This window comes from Tachysurus vachellii, chromosome 15 (assembly GCF_030014155.1).
Source record: "Tachysurus vachellii isolate PV-2020 chromosome 15, HZAU_Pvac_v1, whole genome shotgun sequence".
NCBI lineage: Eukaryota > Metazoa > Chordata > Actinopteri > Siluriformes > Bagridae > Tachysurus > Tachysurus vachellii.
In genome coordinates, this window is record NC_083474.1 from 14,834,574 (window position 1) to 14,856,071 (window position 21,498).

Here is a 21,498-nt window from a genome sequence, read left to right on the forward strand (position 1 = left end):
TTGTTAATTGCTTTATATGTAACAGCCATTCTGAGAAGAACCACATATGGATGTGAATGTCAGCTGCTCACATACTTTTGCTTACTATAAATATATGTAATGTAAGTAAAGGTAGTGTTTTCCTTTTAAATGGTCACCACTGTAATTTTCACCACTGTAAATGTCACTAAAAATAAAAATCTTCAGTATAGTCAAGTGCTTTTGGAAACTTTCTTGCTACACTTTGAAAAACATTGGACACATTTCTTAAAAGGTTCCTCTTTCACATTTCCGAGTTACTAGTAAACTGTTCACTAAAACCTCTGTTAAAAGTCCTTTATAAATAGAAGCATCTAAAAGGTTAATGGACTATGTTTCAACCTAAGAGATCTAAAAATAATCATTATATAATAATAAAAATAATAATATATAGAGTATTTATTTATTTATTTTAATAATAATAATTATATTTTAATAATTTATTAATATAATAATAATACTAATGTAATGATATACTGAGTATACTGAGTTTTTCTTTTTTTATTGAAGAAGAATAATAATAATAAGAAAAACAATTTCAGAATCAGAAACAGAATCAGAAAGATCTTTATTGCCAGATATGTTTTCAGATACGAGGAATTTGTTTTAGTGACAGACGCTCCACAGTGTAACAGAATGACATTGACAAGAGACGAGCACATATATAATATAGACATATATAATAATACCAACAACAACAACAACAACAACAATAATAATAATAATGTTTTTCTCACTTTTTTTAGATGCATGATAGTCTGATATGACTTAGTGACACTGCACACACCACTCAGCTTTATTGGTCAGGAGAGAAGGAGGATCCAGAAACAGGGAAATAAGCCAGGAGGTCCTTATTGCTCCCATACTGCGTTCTGTTGTTGTTTTGTGTAGGAGGGCAATATGTAAACACTGAGCTGAGTTGTGTAGGTGTTAAACTGTGGATCGACATGTTGATGGATCTCATCAGATCATGTGGGCAGGAATCGGATATAACGTCGCAGCAGACTGTTGAAGATCATTAAACTAGAAAAGGACATCTAAAGTGAATCATCATGGACTGTCGTTGTCAGGGTCACACTGAAAACTGAAACCACACAAAACCAACCACATTCTCGGAATAGCCCTGAAATGTCAGGAGGTTGTGCGTGTGCGTTTATGGGAATCTAGCTGCTTCTTCTCGAATTCTGTTGTTCTGACTCTGCGATGGAAACCATTAAGAATAACCAAGACGGAACAAAATTAGACGAGTGTTTTGAAAGGAACTTTTCAGCTCTAACTGTGGACGATGTGTACGACATCGCCAAGGTGGTCGGCTCTGATGTGGAGAAGCTCATCGACAGTTATGGCAGAACCAGTGTTGAGGCGCTGGTGCGTAAAATAGTCAAAGTGCTGGAGCTGTTGGAGAGTTTTACAGTCAGCTATCATACACAGAAATCTAAAGAAGAAAATCTACTGAGGGCGTTTGAAACACTACAGGTTCAACAACAGGAGTCGGACAAACTCGTAAGACACACACACGCAAACACACGCAAGCACACACACACACACACACGCGCGCACTTTTGTGACATTTCCCTTTCAAAATGTTACATGTATCTTATCCAAGCATAGCCTTTTAATCCCAAATGCATGTTTACTTCCTATATAAGTGCCCTCCATAGGGTATGACACAATGACATGCTCACTATGGAGGCTGTAACGTTCAGTAAGAAGCCATATTGGATTAAACACGCTGTATTGACGGCTAGTTCTTTTGACAAGATGCTAACAAGTTGTCCATTATCCTTATTCAGAAGAATATCTTACACACAGCATGTTGTGTGTGACTATCTTTTCTCACTAACTCGAACTAAAGCATAAAAGTCTTTTATTTTTAACCCAGAATCCCCAGAGTTGTGAGTTGTTTTAGTCTATTGTGGATTTTAATGTCAAATAGGATCATCCTAAGCAAGCAGTTAGAGATCTCATACACACAAGTCTATTGAGTTCAGAGCCAAGAGAACATAATGTTCAGTTTGTCAGGTCAAACCTACCCCCCAAAACAAGCTAATAGCACAAATGAACACATGCACCTTTTAAATCTCATATACAATTTTAGACCCTGACTTATGACTATGATTATTACATCACTGTCAAATCTATATCACTATTTACTAAATAAAATGCTTTGTGTAAATACTAAATGATGCAGTATTAACCGCAATACTCACTGTAAAATTAACATTTCGTTGTGTTACAAGCCAGACCTGAAATTAGGTTTTTCACAAAAAAAACTTCACAAAATGATATGTAGTGTGCTAAATTATTTCCAAACAAAAATGTAAAAAGTGTGATTCCATAACTATTCATGTCACTGCTGTCAATGCAGTAAATTAGTTGCCATCAAAAATGATATAATGAGTTGAATACAGTCAAAGTGTCCAGGTTTTTATCAAGAAACAAGTCAGAGACAATGAATATATCCCATACATTGAGCATTGTGTAGAGCACCATTAAATCCAATTTCAAAGAAAGCCAAAAACAATTAAAAGAATATGGCACAACCACGACTGAAAAAAGGAGGGCATTAAGCTGAGGAGCTACCATGAGATCGATGGAAAAACAGCATGGTGCTACCACCACCATGCTTTACTCTAAGGGCAGTGTAACATCATACTATTCTTTAATGAAATGAGTTGCTGTTATTGAAATTCAGCTCAAATATGTTCAGTGTGGTTAAGGTCAGCGCCGACACATGGACTCTTTTTCTGTACTAAAGACAGAAATATTAGTGCCCTGAATTCCTACAATCATATTTGCAGTTCTCAATCTTACAGCAATACTTTAATGTTAGCTTCAGTGTGGTTACTGAATATGCTTTAAGTTGAATTATATGAATTGTATTAATCATTCAGTTAATTAAATAATTAAATAACAAGCTGGGCGTTTAAGCTATGTCTATACATCATGGAAACTGTATATATAGTACTTTAATATAGATTTAAAGGTTTATTTCAGGTTATCTTGGTTATTTCAATATTTGATATATTCTCTCACTATTCTGTTTCATTAGCAGTAAATTCATACATGCAGAAAGCATACGAAAGCACAAATTCTAGATGTAGCACTAGTTCATATATAACCCATTTCCCCTGGACAATTTAAAATCCTAATGTTGGAAGATTCAGACTTTAAACAAATAAACCAAAACATTCAGTGTGATCTACTGGGTATGTACCTGGATGTAAAAACTGTTCATAGTCATAGTTGCTTGAATCTTCTGTCAAGAATGTGTTCCAGCATTGTGTCATGGTGTGTTGGTGTGTTTCAACAGGATTGGCAGCAAAAGGAACAGAAATGGAGGCTGGAGCTCGAGACATTGCAAAAGGAAGTGTTACAGCTAAAGGAGGAGAACCAAGAACTGCTGGGTCAACTGCAGAGTTCCCTCTCTAAAGAAGGTGAACTGTATAGAGAACACATCTTCAACACCAAACACACAAACACACACACACACTTTTATCAAGCAAGTTATTCATTTAATTACTTGTTTGTAAGCTGTTTGTAAGCATTTTATGAAGTAATTTGCCCCTTAGACATACATTATAAATTATTGTTTAGAAAAACATTAATTTATATTTTTAGTTTAGAAAAACATTATTTCTGTTAACAGTATTTTTCCTTTTCTCCTCAGATCATACACAGCGTCAGGAGAGAGAAGTGATGCTCAAACTTAAAGAGGTGGTGGATAAACAGCGTGACGAACTCAGAGCCAAAGTGCAGGAGATATCCAAGATGTCTAAAGAGGTGGAAGCGGTATGGCGATTCAAATTATCATAAACAAATATAACTAAAATAATTCAGTATTTTCACATTTGACAATTACACGAAAAATCAGATACATTTGTACTTTAGTTCATGTAAATGACTTTCACTGAATTAAAAGTGAAATTGTGTATTTTGTCCAATTTTCCTGAGCTCCATATGCTGCAAATCCAGGATCAGTATCTGACTGTTGTAACCACAATATTCCAACCTGAATATAAGGTTTGAGCATTGTACTGTAAATCCACACAGAATGTAGGGATGTGGTAGCCTATGGTTAAGGTGTTGGCCTACCAATTGGAAGGCTGTGAAATTGAATCCCAGGTCCACCAAGCTGCCACTACTGGGCCCCTGAGCAAGGCCCTTAACCCTTAATTGCTGTTATAACAATGAGTTAAAATGTAATTTGTTCTGGATAAGGGCATCTGGCAAAGGCTAATTTACTTTTACCTACCTAACTGAACACACAAATGACCAATACTCACATTAGATTTTCTAAAGAAGACTTTATGAATTTCAGCTTAAATATATTGTGAAATGTATTTTCTACAATTGTCTCTTGCTTTTATACTATACATACCAGTTGATAGCAAGAAATTGATAAGTTTTTACACCTGATTTTGGACAGTTTAGCTTGAAGACAAGTAATTGTTTTAAATTTGGTCTAGACACACCACACACAAAAAAAGCAAACACACATATGTGAACTACACACAAGTAGCTTTAACTATCTGAACGGACCAACCAGAATATCAAGATAAGCTAGCCAAATGTGAACTTGTTCCATATAAAGTCTGATGAAAAAAACGCTCAGTTGGCTCACCCTACCTCAGGAATCAGAGAGTAATGGCTTGTGTGTGGAAGATGGTTGGTGTACTGTACATTTCAGATTAGTCCAGTTACTGTCTCACAGCCAGCATTGTGTTTTAGAAGAATCAGATGATCAAATCTCATGTTACTGTGCATCTGGCAGAATAACACATACAAAGGTAAAAGCTAAACTGCAGCCTGCCCAACCTTCCACAATAGACGAGTCTGAACAAGTTGTCTTCCACTCAGATTGTGATTTCCATAAAGTTTGCATTTTCTTTCTGTAAAATATTCTGACATTTGCACCATGTGTTTTTTTTAGACTTTGTCTGAATGCAGCATTCAAAAAGCACACTATTGTGTGTTACATAGCGTTTTTCAAATATGGATTAATGTAAACATTTCCATTTACAAAGATTCAGGGAGTAATTTAAAGTTGAATTGTTTAACTTTCAGACTAGCAAAAAGGATCTGGACTTTATCTATGATACTCTTATTGTATCATATATAGTACAGTTGTTTCTGGATGGTATATTTGTTGATCATGAGCATAAAATAAACGTGCAGGTGTTGTGGTGTGTTTCAGCTTCAGGAGCAGTTGGATCGCTTTATGAAGATGAACGGAGAGCTGAGGAATAAACAGAGCATGATGCAGGCTCAGCTGAAGAGCACCGCGGAAAGGAAGGTAGACCTCGATATTGAGCTGAGTGAGAAAGAGAAAGAGATTGAGCGACTCGTCACACAGCTGGAGAAGGCCAAGGCAAACACTGCTCCTAACCCGGTAAGAACTGGTATGTGTTTTTGTGCGTGTGTGTGTTTCTGTTTGTGTGTGTGTGTGTGAGGGTGGGTGGAGTCAGGGGTTAGAAAAACACCATGTAAGCATCAATGGAGAACTGATTGTGCTCAAGAATTTCTAGTGAAAAAATGAACTTTAAATCAAAAACAGGAAATTCACAGCAATAGCAAAGTGAAAGTACATCTTTCTCATAAGTTTACTTGAGTACGAGTAAAAATAAATTATTTACATGAATCTAAGACAACACATATAGGTAAAACACACTGTTATAAAGGAGGTAAATAATTCATTATATCTTCGCACACTTTAAAGTCATATACTGTATACTGGAATCACTCCAGGCTATAATGACTTTAGGGGTAGTTTCAGTGTAAATCATTGCCAAGTTACCAGACATGAATTAGTCACGTTATAAAATTATTGCTCTGTCATTCTACCACAGACTTCCTGGCTGTGTACAGTGTACATGGTTTCGAACATCATAATCTAACACGATTTCACAACTACTGTTTTTACTTTTTACAGAACAGTCCACCCATTGACATGACGTATAAGGTGATCATTGACCTGCTGGACCCGAACAGGCCTTGTTTCACCAAGCAAGAAATACGAGACATTTTGTTTGAGAGGAATGAGCTAAAGGCCAATCTCTTCCTGATGCAAGAAGAGCTTGCCTTCTACCAGCGGTGAGAGAGACAGAGAGAGAGAGAAAGATGCTAACACACAAATTCTACAGATCAGAATTTTAATACAGAAATATAAAACGTGTTTGTTGACCTAGCTTCAGGTGTACGTGTTATGTAGTTAGTACTTACAGAAAGTACAGACAGAAATGACATCAAATTAGTATTAGTATCATTTGTTCAATTAACATTTTTTGTTATTTTATTTGATTTTGTACATTTTTAGTATGTCTATGTCTAATTTATTTGAACATTACTAGATATATTTTTATTTCGTTTGTATGTATCAGTTTTAAGGACAGACTTGTATTCAGGTTTGTGGAATTATTATTTTTTTCCCTTTTTTTTTTTTTCTGAAATAGTTAAAATGCCCACAAAAAGAAATTTAGATTTAGCTGAAAACAAACAGAAATGCACCTCACAGTAATTAATCATTTTTTTTCAGACACCACTTTTCACAGTAAACACAGTAAATTTTTTTTGTTGTAAAAATGGTGCAAAAAAAAAAAAACAACACATCAAAAGCATGAACATTTATTTTCCCTCTTTTTACTTCGATTCAATATTTCAAATTTCAGGTTATACAGATATAAGATCCTCATGCATTTGTGATATAAATTCATTTTAATTTAGTGTTTTAGGCAGCAGGAAAATTTTTAACCAGTGAATAGGAACTAAAATATTACTTTATTTATGTGCATGTAAATGTTTTCTGTAGTCAGTTTAAATGTCCATTCCATTATAAATAAACCAGCTCACGTGTCATTGCAAGAAAACTCATCTGTTACACAAGAAAGCCAGAGCAAGAAAAGTGAAGTATGATTGTTTAGACAGACTGATGGAAATACCCGTTCATCCCTGTACACTTTCGCACCTCTTTAAGCAGTCTGCTCTCAATAACTGGAATCCTCACATGTGTGAAATTACAGAGAGATCCTGAGCGATGAGAGATGTCCTGGATTCTTATTGGAAGCAGTGCGTGGCGCTTTAAAGAAACAGAGGACCGTCATTAAGGCCAAAATGCTTGGGATACCAGAGGATGAATGCAGCAGGTTGAACAGGAATTGAGTCATTTTGTGCCATGTTGTTACTGTGATGTGATACTTAAAATCTGTGTTTGTGTTCTGCAGTGATGAAGAGAAAGGTCCTTTGTTTGAAAAGAAAAAGGATGAAGACTGTCCTGACAGCAAACCTCGAGAATCACGCATCAGAAACTTGTATGTTTTCTGTTACCTGTGATTAACTGTAACACTAACATTTTAATAAGCATTGACGTTTGAGTTACTGGTGGAGGAACGTGTTGAGTTTGAGTCCTTATGGAAAGTTTATAGTTTTGAATTAGGAAGTCGTAATTACGACATTAAGGGCATTAAAGTCACAGGGAAAGGATACACCGGATAAGGATAAGTGGTGTAGAGAATAGATTGATAGATGGCTGGATGGATGGATACTTTCATAAGCTCCTGATATGAATGTCCTAAAGTGAAGAAGCAAACAAAATGTTCTTCCCTCTTTTTTTTTTTAGCTCTGTAGGTCATTTCCTCTAACCAAAAGTTCTCATTCCTCTTATCTCATGCTGATGACAGAATGAAAAGTTTTATTTGACAGTGAACTCATAGGAAATTCCTCTCCCTCCCTTTGACCTCATCACTTATTAAAGTCATTTGTTTTCTGCCTGCTTTCTCATCTCAGCTTTGGCTATCTGAGCCGCTCAGGCAGTGATAGGAGTAGCCATCAGACCAACACTTCTGCATGGGAAATCATCAACGCAGACGAACACGTGCCTGAAGTGGAGAATGGGCCAGGAGGCACTTCATGAGAACCGCGCTCCACCTTTACTTTTCCCCCATTCACAGCACCATGGAGGAGTGTGGACTAAGCAACTAAATCAAAATGTATACACAGAGCTGTACAGCTAAACAATGAGAGCAACGTAGCTAAAAACAACTCAAACACAGACAATTAGTAAGATTACATTTAAAAGACATCATGTAAAATGTTTGGGCTGTATGATTGTGTGATTTTGTGTGAATTTGAACATAATGGATAAGAGAAGAGAGAAAAGATCATACAATAATCTGTAATATTAACTACCTTTGTCTCAGAAATTGTGTTTGTTTATTCAATATAGAAAAGAAAGCACTTGCAATTAGAAAAGAAAATATTTTATTTTGTGTACTGAAAATCTATATTTGTGAACTTTATATGAGTGTAATTTAGTTTGGTATTAATATGATATACACATTGAATGTATATGAGGAAACAACATTAATATGTTATACAAGAGTTTTATGTGTTATATTTTTTTAAAGATTGTATTTTAGTAAGATTTTTAAAGCCAAAGATGTCAGCTTGTATTAGAAGCATCAGCAATCACCCTGGAATTGTTTTCTGCCAGCAGGGGGCATTACAGAGTTTTATTTACTTTAATAGTTTTCTTTTTTTTTTTTTGATGTTTTTTGTGTTAATTTTCGGTCAATTAACAGGACATTTAGGTTGTACTTTTGAAACAATTCAGCTTGAAGATGTTATTGTTTTAATGTTAACAACCTTGTTTTTAAGAGTCTGGAATGGTAAAATCCACAATCAAATCTCAAATTTGAATCAAATTTCATTCTTTTAGTGTATGAGACTCTTTGAGTGGTCTGTGCATTTAACTGAAATTAACCTTGAATAAGGATAAATGTATATAAAGGATTTGTATTATTTGTGGAATTTTATATGAAATCATATTTTCTAGCATAAAATTAATCACTGGTAAAGAACCTGCTGTTTATGAGCTAGGTTAAAAATCTTAACATTTTTAAGAAGGCCAAAGATTTTTAGAAAGGTGAGATTTACTGTGTACATCTGAGAGGCTTTATTTGATATCATTAAGAGCTTCTGTTTCCTTTAGGTATGGATATTTCCTTTATTTTTGTGTATGGAAATGTAAAATACATGCCTTTGCGATATAAATCTGAATTCATTGCACTCTTGTGTTGGAAATTCCTTTTTTATTCTCAACTGTATTCCATTCTTTCCTTGTGTTGACTTGTAATCCTTAGTACATAATGAGAAGGATGGCATCTGGTGTGCTCTCCCCCATACAAGTAAAAAAATAAAGACAGCTCCTCTTCCCAGAATTCTAGGTTGTGTCTTTAAACAGGCCAGTGGCTGATTGAATTGGTGGAAGCCAGCTTCACTTCCGCAGGAAATGTATGGGGGGAAGAGGAGAGGTTTCCCAGAGCCATGTTTTAGTGCCCGACCTGGAGCAGATATTCAGGGAGTGAGGCAGAGGAGCAGCAGTCCAGTTCAGGATAGGTGCTACATGGCTGAGCATTAGCCTTGTCCTAAACAAGGCCTGTGTGTGCTGGTGGATATTGGAGAGTTTAGAGTTATGGAGTGCCTCAACATTGTCCTATCCTGCATGGGAATGCTCTTCCTCTGCTTTCCGGCCTCCACTCAGAAGCTCTCATCAACAGGGAGGAATGTTTGCCTCAGCCCAAGGTACAGGAATTCAACCTTGCTAAAATTTTTAATATCTTATCTTGCTATGTTCCTTGTGTCATTTTTATTAAATTAAAGATGTTTACACACCTTAAACTAATTTTCAATGACTGTAAATGAATCCAGATTTCTACATAAGTATAATGTATAAGACAGTAACACAAACTTATCTTTCTTTTCTATTATTTATATCATCATTTAGATAAAGGTATTACTTATTTGTTCTTATCTGTAAACAGGGACTGGGCACTTGAGTGTTGTTCAGGATGGGCCCAGCAGGGTGACGAGTGCACAATACGTGAGTAAATAAATAACACTACCAACCTGTTTCATATCATGTCCTTGCTTTAAAAGAAATACTTTGCCCTGTTTGTCTGTCGATGTTGAAACTGTGTATACGACTGGGTTTGGGACTTTGGCCTTATGTTTCTCTAGCACTCTGTGAAGGACAGAATGCCTGTGGGGAGAATGAGGTGTGTGTGTCTCCAGGAGTGTGCAGATGTAATCCAGGCTTCTTTGGATTCCAGTGTAGACGTAGTAGGTTTTAACTAAATGCAATGCACACTAACTGTCATTTTTTTTTTAAACTGATATAATATTACTGATATTGTCCGATTACTAAAATAAAATGTACAATTGTAGATACTAATGTGCAATTATATATCTCTATAATTTTGGAGCTCAATAATAATAATAATAACAACAATAACAACAACAACAACAACAACAACAACAACAACAATAATAATAATAATAATAATAATAATAATAATAATAATAATAATTGACATAGGAACATATCTACACTTATAACCTTGGTAAAATAGCAGAATCTTTAAATATACCTGATCTTCATTCATTCATTCATTCATTCATTCATTCATTCATTCAAGTAAACACCTTTGATGTTACACCCTTCCATCATGTCCTCAGTTTCATCTTTTTCTGTTATCACAAATAGATATTGTAGCATTCCTTAACTTCTATGAAACTAGCACACATTTCTGTCACATAGACACAACCTAGAATTTCAGTGAGTCTCAGTTTTCATCATTATAGCCATGCCACTGTGATTTATATAGCAGCAGTACATAAGACCTGCAAAATCTACCTGAAAAAAGTGAGCCATTTAAAGCAGTAAACCCCAAGAGGATGTGATCTACAGTGTTTTTTTATGGGTGTGTTCTTAGGCACAGTGCAAAGCAAAGTTTTACTGCTGAGAAAATCACTGTAATCACAGCCTTGTAGCTTATTGCTTTCATAAAATTATACATCCATATACAACTAATTAATAACTAACAATTAATAACTAAATTGGTTAATTATTATTTATTTAGCAATTCTTCTGCCATGCAATGTTATCTGTTCACCGGAAGCTTTGGTTGCTGAGCAAAGCTGCAAAGATAAGGATTTTATGAAAAATCCAAATTTTTGCTACGTTAATGCTGAACTCTGATTATGCTGAGTATTTCACAACTTTGAATTCAGCTCAGGAAAAATCAGCTTTTATGGAATTCAAACAATCCATATTAAAATAATAATAATAATAATAATAATAATAATAATAATAATAATAATAATAATAATTTTAGTAGAACAGTGCTTTAGGAAACTGTTACTTACTCTTCAGCTCATGTTCTGTGCAGCCTGCCCTCCTGACTTCTGGGGCTCAGACTGTCGTGAGCAGTGCCTGTGTCACCCTCATGGCCTGTGTGACCCTGTTACGGGGGCATGCACATGCTTTCCTAACCACTGGGGCAATCTGTGCCAGAATAGCTGTAAATGTGGACGTCATGGCCACTGCGACTCCGTTTATGGCAACTGCACTTGCGACGAAGGCTGGTGGAGTTCCACCTGCACCAAAGTGTGCCAGTGCCACCCCAAGACCTCCAGCTGTGACCCTGCCACAGGCCACTGCCTCTGCAAAGATGGCTTCTGGGGGCAAAAGTGCAGCCATCGCTGCAACTGCCATATATCACCTTGCCAACAATATTCAGGCGAGTGTGAATGCACAAGTGGCTGGTGGGGACCCAACTGTGATCGACCTTGCATCTGTGATCTGAGCCACAGCAAGTGTGACCCCCGCACAGGAGAGTGTCTATGCCAGCCGGGTTACAAGAGCCCCATCTGTCGTGACCTGTGCAGCCCGGGGTACTATGGCAGTGGCTGCTTGGAGAGGTGACTTTATTAGGAAGAGCATGGGAAAGGCATTCTTTTTCTTTTTTTTGCTGATCTATCTATCTATCTATCTATCTATCTATCTATCTATCTATCTATCTATCTATCTATCTATCTATCTATCTATCTATCTATCTATCTGTCTGTCTGTCTGTCTGTCTGTCTGTCTGTCTGTCTGTCTGTCTGTCTATCTATCTATCTATCTATCTATCTATCTATCTATCTATCTATCGCCTGTCTGTTTGTCTGTCTGCCTGCCTGCCTGCCTGCCAGCCAGCCTGCCTGCCTGCCTGCCTGCCTGCCTGCCTGTGTTTTATCATATGTTGCTTATGTAATGTGCATGTGTAGTGCGTTTGTTACACTGTGTGTTTGTGTACAGATGCGGACATTGTGAAGGAGGCACCCCTTGCTCTAAAATGGACGGCTCCTGCAGCTCCTGCGCACCGGGATGGAATGGCACACGGTGTGACCAGCCCTGTCCATCTGGTTACCATGGCACCCGGTGCCAGGAGCTGTGTCCTCAATGCAGGAATGGGGAACCATGTGATGCAATAACAGGACTGTGTGATCACTGTGAACCTGGCTGGACTGGACCCAGGTATCATTGTGCATCTACGGACCTTCCACCACTGATGGAAGGGTAGAGAAGGACTGACACAATGTACAGAGCAACAGATGAACTACAGTCAATAATTATTGCATATACCTACAGTGTATATATGATAAATATAAAAGTCAATTAATGCTGGTATAAGCTAGATGGTCCTAATAAACTGTCATCACTTACACACTGTGAAAGTATATTACAATAAATTATCAGAGAGTTGCACTCATAACTGTAAGCTCTGTACAATCATTTTCACTTCCCTTTCAGGTGTGACCAGCCTTGCGCAGATGGTACTTTTGGGGACAGCTGCCGTTTCCTGTGCAGGTCTTGCTATCACGGTCGCTGTGATCATGTGGCAGGAAGTTGTCTTTGCCAACCTGGCTTTCAGGGTGAGAGGTAAGTTTGCCAAGGAGGATTTGAAAGTGGGTGTTGTTGCTTGAAAACTACAGTGATTTCAGTAGAACTAACTCAAAGGTGTTGCTAATGCAGCTGTAACAGTTCATGTCCGGATAAGATGTATGGAATAAACTGCTCGTCAATCTGTGACTGTGGAGACGATGCATGCCATCCCGCCACTGGAGAATGTCCCTACAGTATGTCCATAAAACCCTTTTTGGCAGGATAAAACACTGGGCTGTTAAAGGGAAAATCTGTACATTACTCGCAAGCATTGTGTGTGTTGTAGGCATTCGGGCAAGGCTTCTAGCAGGACTTCTGATTCCTCTGCTGGTTCTCCTACTTGCCTTGTTGTTTTGCTGCTGCTGTTGTGGAAGTCCAGCTGATGGGAAGGACAGGTTAGAATTTGGACCTGGACATTTAGTGTTCATCCTGTCAGTGTGGATTCACTTTAAAACAATCTGTTAAATCACAGTGTGGCAGTAGGGGATGGGAGCACGACAGGCCGAATGAAGCATCATGTCTACACAGTGCTAGCCAACATGAGCTCAGCCATGCCGTGTCTCACTCTGTGGTCCTCTGGGCTTCCCAGAGTTACAGGTTAGACACTCTCATTATAACCCATTAAACCAGTGATGTTTTATAGCAAGGGCTGTCAATTTTTTTAGTTAAAAAGTAAAATTAATGAATTTTTTAAATTTTGGTTAAATTAATTAAATATTTTGCTAAATAGTTTCCTTTTGCATTGGTTGTATTGGTCCAACAAATAGTCCCTACATTCCAAATAGGTATCAACCTCAAGGCAGTTGTAAAATGTATTCCTTCAAAATGTATTTCTAACTTTAATATGTATCATCAGAAAGGAATTCTCACTCTTACTATCTGAGATAAATGTGCCTGTAAAACTGTGGTCTACTGTTAACTGTATTTTTGAGGGGTGAGCTTCATATATCTTTAGCTAAAATATACACAGTAAAGGTACAAAACATGTCCCACTTATGGCACAATACCAGCACCACATGTAGAGACATCAAAAATGCATCAAAATTATAGCAAGCGATTTAGAAAAAACAGCAGTACTGATGATAACATTTTTGCTAAAGTGTCCTATTTACTTTGACAGCCCTAACTGTAAAATCTTCACTGAACTGGACCACTGTACATTCTAATCGAGTCGAAACATTCTAAACTGTCTGACTGATAATGTTCTTTGTTGTGCTGCTAGTTTCTCACCATGATCCAGAGCTCACCTTTAACCACAGCTTCATAGAGCCCCCCTCAAGTTGGGTGTCAGACTCTTTTGAGACTGATGAGGACGGAGAGGCTGTGTATTGTGTCCCTCCTCAAGAAGGTACAGAGGCTCTGCTTATACCATGTTAAGCCCCTGACTTGTGGTACATAGTACCTGTGCATTCAGTTTCCCCCAGAAGAATCACTTGATTAAACAACTAGCTCTCTGCTTTTTACAGACATCCCAGCTGTGGCAGGAGGTGAACTCCAGTTCCAGGAAATGGGCTCGAAGTGTAACTTCTTATCTGAGCCACCAACATTCAGCAGCGAGGACATGTCTCTGGCTTTCGGCATACCAAGGACCTCTAGCATTGCGAAATCCAAGCGGCCCTCTGTATCCTTTGCAGAAGGCACCAAGTTCAGCCCGAAGGAGCGTCGGGGATCAAATCAGGAACTTGCCCGCAAGCCTAAAACTCCATGGGGAGTATTAATGCTCTCCAGCCTCCAGGGGGCACAAGATCACCAAGGGCAAACTGAAAGAGAACCAGAGGAGGCAAGTGATGATGCAAAAGCCTCCTTAGAGGATCAAGCAGCTAACTCCTTACTGGAGGCAGGGACTTATTCAACTGTACCCGACAATAGGCGGAACACTCCGTCCAACCCCAAGAAGGGCCTACAGCCACAGCCCTTGTCTGAGGGGCAAGAGATGGATGCGGGGATGGAGAAGGTGTCCACTGTTTATGTGACTGTTGGCAAGCCTTTGCGGGCATCAAAGGCAGACATGAGCTCTGAGGGGCCAGTGCAGGCAATGCTCCGCAGGCTGGGAAGCATCCAAAGACAGAGGGAGGAGACAGCACAGCCTAAAAGTAAGGTGGCTGCTGTAGCAAAGCCCCCACGCAGGAAACTGGGGGCACGTGCCAGCTTGTGGGAGCAGGTGGCTGCTTCAGGACAGCCAAATGTTGTCCTTAGGAAGCCCAGCCGTAAAAAACATGCTTCCATTAGCTCTCCATGTACAGTAGGGGTTACAGATTCACTACAGGAGAACAGCATTCCAAAAAGACCTCTGTCCTCTATACTCAAGAGTGTCCCAGAATACACTACACAGGTCTCAGAGAAGGACATGGACACAAGAACAGCCTCTGAATCAGACAATAAGAGTGAAGCTATCTATGAGACAGTGGCTGTACCAGACGAGGTGTCTACTTCATCAGAAGTTATCACCAACGAGACTCTGACAGAGCAAGAGCCCAAATATGAAAATGTTTATATAAATCACTTATGAGACTGAGTAGTTCATGTGCTGATATTTTGAAACTGATTAATGTTTGAAGAAATTCTATTTGTCTATTATTGTATACCATACAAAACAAACTCCCACACTTTCTCCCTACTTGCAGTACTTCTTAGTTAACTGGTTTGTTTTCTCCACTTTGTATGTATTTTAAACTTCTGTTATTTCTCTTTATAAATCTTCCCAAAAATACTTGTCAAATGTTTGTTGGAGTTCTGTTTGGTAATAAAGAGAGATTTCACCATAAGGGTTCACACACTGTTAGGTGAATTGATGATTATGAATATTTAATGATAAATAAAATGAATATTTCACTGCAGCATAATTACAGATGGACAAACATCTTTACATCAAATCGAACAAATTAGAAGAGATTAACTATGAATGATGATTCATAACGATAATGATGATAATGATAACTATGAACTATGATTCACTATGACCATTTTTATACCATCTCTGATAAGAATTTGATTTAATTTAATTTTTCTGTATCATTTTTACAATTATTTAAAATGTGCACATAAATTCCATAAGTTCCATTTGGATTTAGAAATTGTTCACAAACCTACTGAAATTGTATCGATAACATTCTTAAACGATGATATGATATTCTTTACATTAATTACATGTCATATAATGGTGCATATTTATTTGTCTCAGCATTACATAGAATAATTTTTTGAACAGGATCCATTTTACGTTTTAGAGACTTATCTCTTTTCTGCTCCTGGTGTGTCTCTGCAGCCCAGCCAGTATTTGCCTATAGGTCTGGGGTACGAAGGAATGGCAAAGTCAACACGCTTGGTCTGTAAATTGAATCTGTAATACTGATCTGCAGACAAATTGAAACAGAAGGAGAGAGACTTGTAATGTACATGCTGATATAATCCTATATTAACATTATTTCTTTGTAAAATTTTACACAACGGAATAATTGTAAATAAAAATGTGAACAACGTTTTAAAGTGACAAGAGATCGCTTTGGCTCGTATAAAAATTCCCCCCAAAAAATTTATTTCACGTGGTTAAACTTTTTAGCACACTGTACTCAGTATACTGTAGATTTGCCTTATAATTTTAAAAAAGCACTGTCTCTGTGCCTATTATTTATAAATGACTTGTGGGATCAGTGGCATGCTTCGACAGTGGCACAATGAATGTCACTAAGCTGTGTAGTACAACCCTATACTATGAAGAGAATGGCTTTTGTGAGTATTAGCAATGAGTGTGAATGATCCTACCTGTTAGAAGATGTTGTACATATGTTGTATACACCATTTTAGAAAACACATTACAGTACAATGAAAGCTGGAAACTTAAACCCAGTACCTCCTTTAAAGAAGTAGACACTCTGTAGTGGCCTGCTCCAACGTATTCGGTTGAATGTTGCATCCTCAGAAGGGTTGTATCTGTGGTCATAATCATTGTCATTCTGCTGTTGATTGCCATTCCTGCGTCTGTCCTGATCTCTCCAGTTGTCCTGGCTAAATTCCTGCCCAATGTTAACACCTCTCTCGACTAACATAGTTTCCCACAAAGGAGATCGGGATTGTCTACGCCGTGAGCCCCGCTGCTGCTGGTTCCACTGCTGGCTCCACTGCTGGTCCCAATGATGGTTCCATAGTTTTTCCCCCTGTTGGTTCCAGTCTTGGTTCCACTGTTGGTTAAGCTGTTGATTCCACTGTTGGCTCCGGTGCTGACCCCCTAGTTGATCTTGCCGTCTTCTACTGGGCCATTGTAAATATCGAGGTGAGACATACAGTCTTCCAGGAAGCACTGCATCCACTGGGGATTTAATACCAATCCAATCTTTACTAATGAATTGATTGGTGCTATGCTGGCTTTCAACTGTAAAAGGAAACACAACATATTACATTTTGTGTTATGAGCTTTATTTGCTGTTACATGCTAATTCAAAAGCTTACATCCACTGAAGAGCTGGCTGAAGTGCTCTGCCCAGCGATCATAATATAAATCTGTATATCTTCTGAAGAGCGCAGAGGGGAAGATCCTGGACATCTGAATGCATTCTTTATGAGATGGCTGGTGCTTAAACTCATACTGATAATAACGGTCACCTAAAGCGGGTAGTTTTAAATAAGAGCAACACTGAGTAGAAATAATAACATGGATGTGTAACCATAAGTACAGTAAGACCGAGAAAGGAGAAATGAAATACTCTAACCTTTAAAGAAATAGACCTTCTCTTTGCCGTTGTGGTTGTGAGCAGGGATAGCAAAGGCAGCGTCTAAATTATCCGGGATTGTTTCAAATCCAACAGAGATATCTCTTGGGAAATCTTCATCCAGGACTCCGTTATCAAATCTCCAGTACTTGCTCCCCTATAATGTAGTGCATAACATGAATAATTAATTACAGAAAAACTGAGAATTAATGCAATGCAATTCAGCATCAACTGGGAAAATACTGTATATGTATGTAATTAAAATTTTTCTTGACTTCTAAATCAAAACTCAGTTCATTCTGAAGGGGCAGAAGGTGTTGAATCATTTTCTATAACAGAAGGTAACTGGGATTTTCAGGTGTGATTCTCCAAATGAACAGTTTAAGAAATGTGTGTAATTGTTGATGTGATGAAGTTTTCTGTGAAGAGACCTAAGGAAGCTCCAGTGTCAATGCTTTAGGCAAAGCACCTACGTTCCGACAAGGAGACTCTTCGCAGTCTTTACAGTATCTTGGAAACATAACATTGTTTTGTATATATTTTTTTATGGGTATTATGCAATATTAAATGTAACTTTAAATGGATAAAACATGGATTTCTTTAAAAATAAATAAAAATGGGAAGATCTGTACTGTGGTATAAGGAAAATAAAATATTCAGGACATGATGTAAACTGTAAATTATCAACTTTGGGCCAATTAACCAGAAGCATTGTTGATTATTTTCCTGTAGCAGAACAACCTGTCTTGCATTATTCAGCCAAGTCACAGTAATCCATTTTACATTCACAGCATTAGGCAGGCATCCTTGCCCGAAGTGAATTACATTTATCTCATTGAAACTGTTAAGGGTTAAGGGCCCATCTCAGGGGCCCAGCAGTGGCAGCTTGGTGGTGCTGGGATTTGAACTCACAACCTTAAAATTACAAGTCCACCTATGTACTGCATATTAATACTAGTAACTATTGCCAAAATAATATGTTACTTGGAAAGACAGAACCAAATTATACATAAAACTCTTCCTTAGCTTTTTTTCACAGATCATTCAAACTTAGACACAATTGATTTACAGTATTCTTTTTTAACTAAATGACAAATATATTTATGTTGAATCTCACTTCCCTGTAATATTTTATGTTATTTGTAGTTTTCAGGACGCCAAACCTTGAAGATGTATGTTTTTCCTTGGCAGTTTATGCGTGTAAATGCTGCATCTATTGGACCTTTTATCCCCCAATAGTCCTCAATGAGTTTTGGATAACCTGGCAACACTGCCCTTTCATCTAGTTCAAAGAAATACTTTCCTGTTAACACACAAAAAATGTAGTCATATAAAACTGCAAGAATAAAAAGCAAAAAAATTAAACTAGAATAGAATCTGAACAGATCAATGTTAACAACTATAATTAAAGAGCAATAATCAACAACAAAATCAACAACATTGGGTTGACTTTTGATTTTGTGTGCGAAATAATGAGCTGATTTGGATCACTCACCCCTGAAGGCATAGAGTGAGCCATTTTTGAGTTGCATAAAGGAATTAAATGGTCTCCTGCTGCACACCTCAGCATCAGGGTCTGAGATTGGTGTAGCTGTAGTTAATGAAGTTAGATGTTTGATAAGAGATGTAGATGAGGGCAATGTGTTTAGGTTCTCGGCACTGTGTGTAGGTGCCATGGACGTGCTGTTCTCCTCATCCTCGGGGAAAGATGGGAAAGTGTCTCCACGAGCTGGAGGTGTACAAGAATTATACTTCTATAGTCCTTTATTCCATTCCAAACTAAAATTAACAGCCCTTTTAGAAAATTAGAATGAAAAGAAAAAAGAAATAATGATTTAACTCTTACTTAAATTGTCACATAGTGACTCATAATCAGTGCAGCAGCTCCTGTAGTACTTGCATAAAGAGTCACACTGGCATTGTTTGGTTGCATCAAAGCCGCTATCGCATCGGTCAATGCAAGACTCTAACACAAACAGACAGAACAGACCAAAATTTGAATATAGGATTGTTTAAACCATATTCAGCCACTTACTGAACACTATACCAACACATAGCTTCAGATCAACAAACTGTAAACATGTAACAGTGTTTTACCCACATTACTCAACCTCAATGGCATGGTTATATATGACTCCCAAAAAAGGGTAAACTACATAGGGTCATGGGGAGCCTGGGTCAATCCCAGGGGACTCTGGGCACAAGTCAGAGGATCCCTGGATGAAATACCAGCCCACTGCAGTGCACATTCACACACAAACTTAGGCACACACTACGAACAATTTAGAGATGCCAGCCAACACTGCATGTCTTTGGACTGGGAAGGAAACTGTACTTTTCAAGGTACACACTTCAAGGAAAACACTTGAAGGCACAGGGAGAACATGCATATATATATATATATATATATATATATATATATATATATATATATATATATATATATATATATATAGATATATATATATCTATATCTATATCTATATCTATATCTATATATATATATATATATATATATATATATATATATATATATATATATATATATATTTCTATATTTCTATGTCATTGTGGTGTTTAAAGGAAAAATGTACAAGACATAAAGTTCTAAGCTGAAACATTGTCCACCAGAATCAGAATTACATAAAAGTATATTTGTCTCTAAATTAATCTAAAAGTTATATGCATTGTATTGTCGATTCAGAAGACGTTTTACAGTTTTGCTGGCCCTAGCTTGATCTACAATGAGTTAAAAAATCACTGAAATATTGAATTACACACCGAACAGCATTTTAGAAGCAATGTGATATTGAACAGGCTTGAAGTGTAATAAAAACAAACATACCCTCTGCGGTATGGCCGGTTTGCAGCAGTTTCAGAAGCAGGAATAGCAGCTCAGGCTTCATGTCTGTCACACTGACAGAGTAACATTACACTGAGGGATCGGGGGAAACGAGGCCGACTGATCAGTGCACTCAGACGTAACTCATCTTGTTTACTTGACCCGTTAGAATGAGTTCAGTACAACTAATCATTAAACAGAGATAGACAGTGACTTACACTTCAAAAGAAAAAAAAAAAGTTAATTTTTTTAAATGTAAATGAAAGAAGGTGCCTCTGTAAAGACTATTATATAGACATAGTACTAAACTCTATATTGCACTAAACTCTATATTGACTACTTATTTGGATTAGATTCTCCCTGTTACCTGTAAGACTAAATGATTTAATGTAAAAATATTGAGCATTATAAAGAATTGAATAAAGAAGACATTTCACATTTCGCTTCTGTAATTAGTGTAGTAGATAGAGAATAAAACACAATGGGACATGTTGGCATAGGAAAATGAATGAAAAATAGGATTTAACAATGACACCATATCCTTTTATACCAGAACAAAGTTTTTCTGATTTATTTAAGAACATATCATGTTATTTATTAATTTGTTAATTGGATGTTGTTGAAATAGTTAGTTCCAGATATTGCTTCTGGTGTAACAGCTATTATAAGTCATTCTAGCCTACATCTAATGTCTTTTTAAGTTAAACCTGAAAATAAAAGCTTGTCATGCTTACTGCAAATCTCACTGTACTGAGGACGTGCCTGTGTCAGTAAACAGAATTCTGTAACAAAGTGCTGTAACAAACTGCTGACATTTTTTATAATAATAGAAATAAAAGACTCTTTTGTGGCTAAATAAACTTCACAATTCCAATTATCAACAATTACACGTTTTTATTGTCAGTGGTGTGTTTTACAATAAAAACAATAATGTGAGGATTAGCTGTTAGCACGTGGGGGGTTGATTTCCACCTCTGCTCTGTGTGCGCAGACTTTTCATGTTCTCCCCATGCTTCTGGAGTCTCCGCTGTTTATTCTGGTTTCCTTCCCCAGTCCGGCCCTAGCTCGAGGTTCCTTGCAATAAGTGTTACAGAAAATGGTTTATAAGAATAAGAATTATAAAAATACCTAATAATTATCATGACTGACAAAAACATTCTAATCAAAGT

The 21,498-nt window shown here is 37.2% G+C and overlaps 3 protein-coding genes across 4 annotated transcripts; 2 read left to right on the forward strand and 1 right to left on the reverse strand.

The window, feature by feature from the left end:
* Positions 1–889: 889 nt before the first annotated feature.
* Positions 890–9,081, forward strand: rilp (Rab interacting lysosomal protein). Its single transcript, XM_060888770.1, has 8 exons — positions 890–1,521; positions 3,332–3,455; positions 3,689–3,810; positions 5,216–5,410; positions 5,951–6,111; positions 7,038–7,160; positions 7,239–7,325; positions 7,801–9,081. Exons 1-8 carry the CDS (start codon positions 1,222–1,224, stop codon positions 7,925–7,927), a joined length of 1,239 nt encoding a protein of 412 aa, XP_060744753.1. The 5' UTR covers positions 890–1,221; the 3' UTR covers positions 7,928–9,081.
* Positions 9,082–9,222: 141 nt separating this feature from the next.
* On the forward strand, positions 9,223–15,546 carry scarf1 (scavenger receptor class F, member 1). The gene is made up of 11 exons (XM_060888767.1): positions 9,223–9,597; positions 9,837–9,895; positions 10,033–10,134; positions 11,244–11,775; positions 12,155–12,373; positions 12,650–12,778; positions 12,872–12,975; positions 13,068–13,176; positions 13,254–13,378; positions 14,004–14,129; positions 14,248–15,546. Exons 1-11 carry the CDS (start codon positions 9,488–9,490, stop codon positions 15,288–15,290), a joined length of 2,658 nt encoding a protein of 885 aa, XP_060744750.1. The 5' UTR covers positions 9,223–9,487; the 3' UTR covers positions 15,291–15,546.
* A 19-nt stretch (positions 15,547–15,565) lies between these two features.
* On the reverse strand, positions 15,566–20,466 carry vtna (vitronectin a). Of its 2 annotated transcripts, XM_060888769.1 has the most exons (9): positions 20,333–20,466; positions 19,334–19,453; positions 19,133–19,216; positions 18,983–19,093; positions 18,651–18,790; positions 17,488–17,644; positions 17,228–17,380; positions 16,632–17,150; positions 15,566–16,134 (listed from the first exon to the last, which is right to left on the reverse strand). In XM_060888769.1, the coding sequence occupies exons 1-9, from the start codon at positions 20,391–20,393 to the stop codon at positions 16,013–16,015; spliced, it is 1,467 nt and encodes a 488-aa protein (XP_060744752.1). In that variant the 5' UTR covers positions 20,394–20,466; the 3' UTR covers positions 15,566–16,012. The 2 variants fall into 2 exon arrangements, with proteins under 2 accessions (XP_060744752.1, XP_060744751.1); XM_060888768.1 differs by having other exon boundaries at positions 18,983–19,216.
* Positions 20,467–21,498: the final 1,032 nt, after the last annotated feature.

What these genes read in the sequence shown, in the direction of transcription:
- scarf1 (XM_060888767.1), top strand. Translation starts at nt 9,488, where the DNA reads ATGGAGTGCCTCAACATTGTCCTATCCTGCATGGGAATGCTCTTCCTC. An exon ending in CCTGGCTGGACTGGACCCAG is followed by an intron (nt 12,374 to 12,649) that starts GTATCATTGTGC and finishes CTTCCCTTTCAG; the next exon opens with GTGTGACCAGCCTTGCGCAG. An exon ending in CCAGCTGATGGGAAGGACAG is followed by an intron (nt 13,177 to 13,253) that starts GTTAGAATTTGG and finishes GTTAAATCACAG; the next exon opens with TGTGGCAGTAGGGGATGGGA.
- vtna (XM_060888768.1), bottom strand. Translation starts at nt 20,393, where the DNA reads ATGAAGCCTGAGCTGCTATTCCTGCTTCTGAAACTGCTGCAAACCGGC. An exon ending in GAAAAACATACATCTTCAAG is followed by an intron (nt 17,645 to 18,650) that starts GTTTGGCGTCCT and finishes ACTACATTATAG; the next exon opens with GGGAGCAAGTACTGGAGATT. An exon ending in TGTCTACTTCTTTAAAGGAG is followed by an intron (nt 16,135 to 16,631) that starts GTACTGGGTTTA and finishes ATTTGTCTGCAG; the next exon opens with ATCAGTATTACAGATTCAAT.
- rilp (XM_060888770.1), top strand. Translation starts at nt 1,222, where the DNA reads ATGGAAACCATTAAGAATAACCAAGACGGAACAAAATTAGACGAGTGT. An exon ending in TGTCTAAAGAGGTGGAAGCG is followed by an intron (nt 3,811 to 5,215) that starts GTATGGCGATTC and finishes GGTGTGTTTCAG; the next exon opens with CTTCAGGAGCAGTTGGATCG. An exon ending in CAAACACTGCTCCTAACCCG is followed by an intron (nt 5,411 to 5,950) that starts GTAAGAACTGGT and finishes TACTTTTTACAG; the next exon opens with AACAGTCCACCCATTGACAT.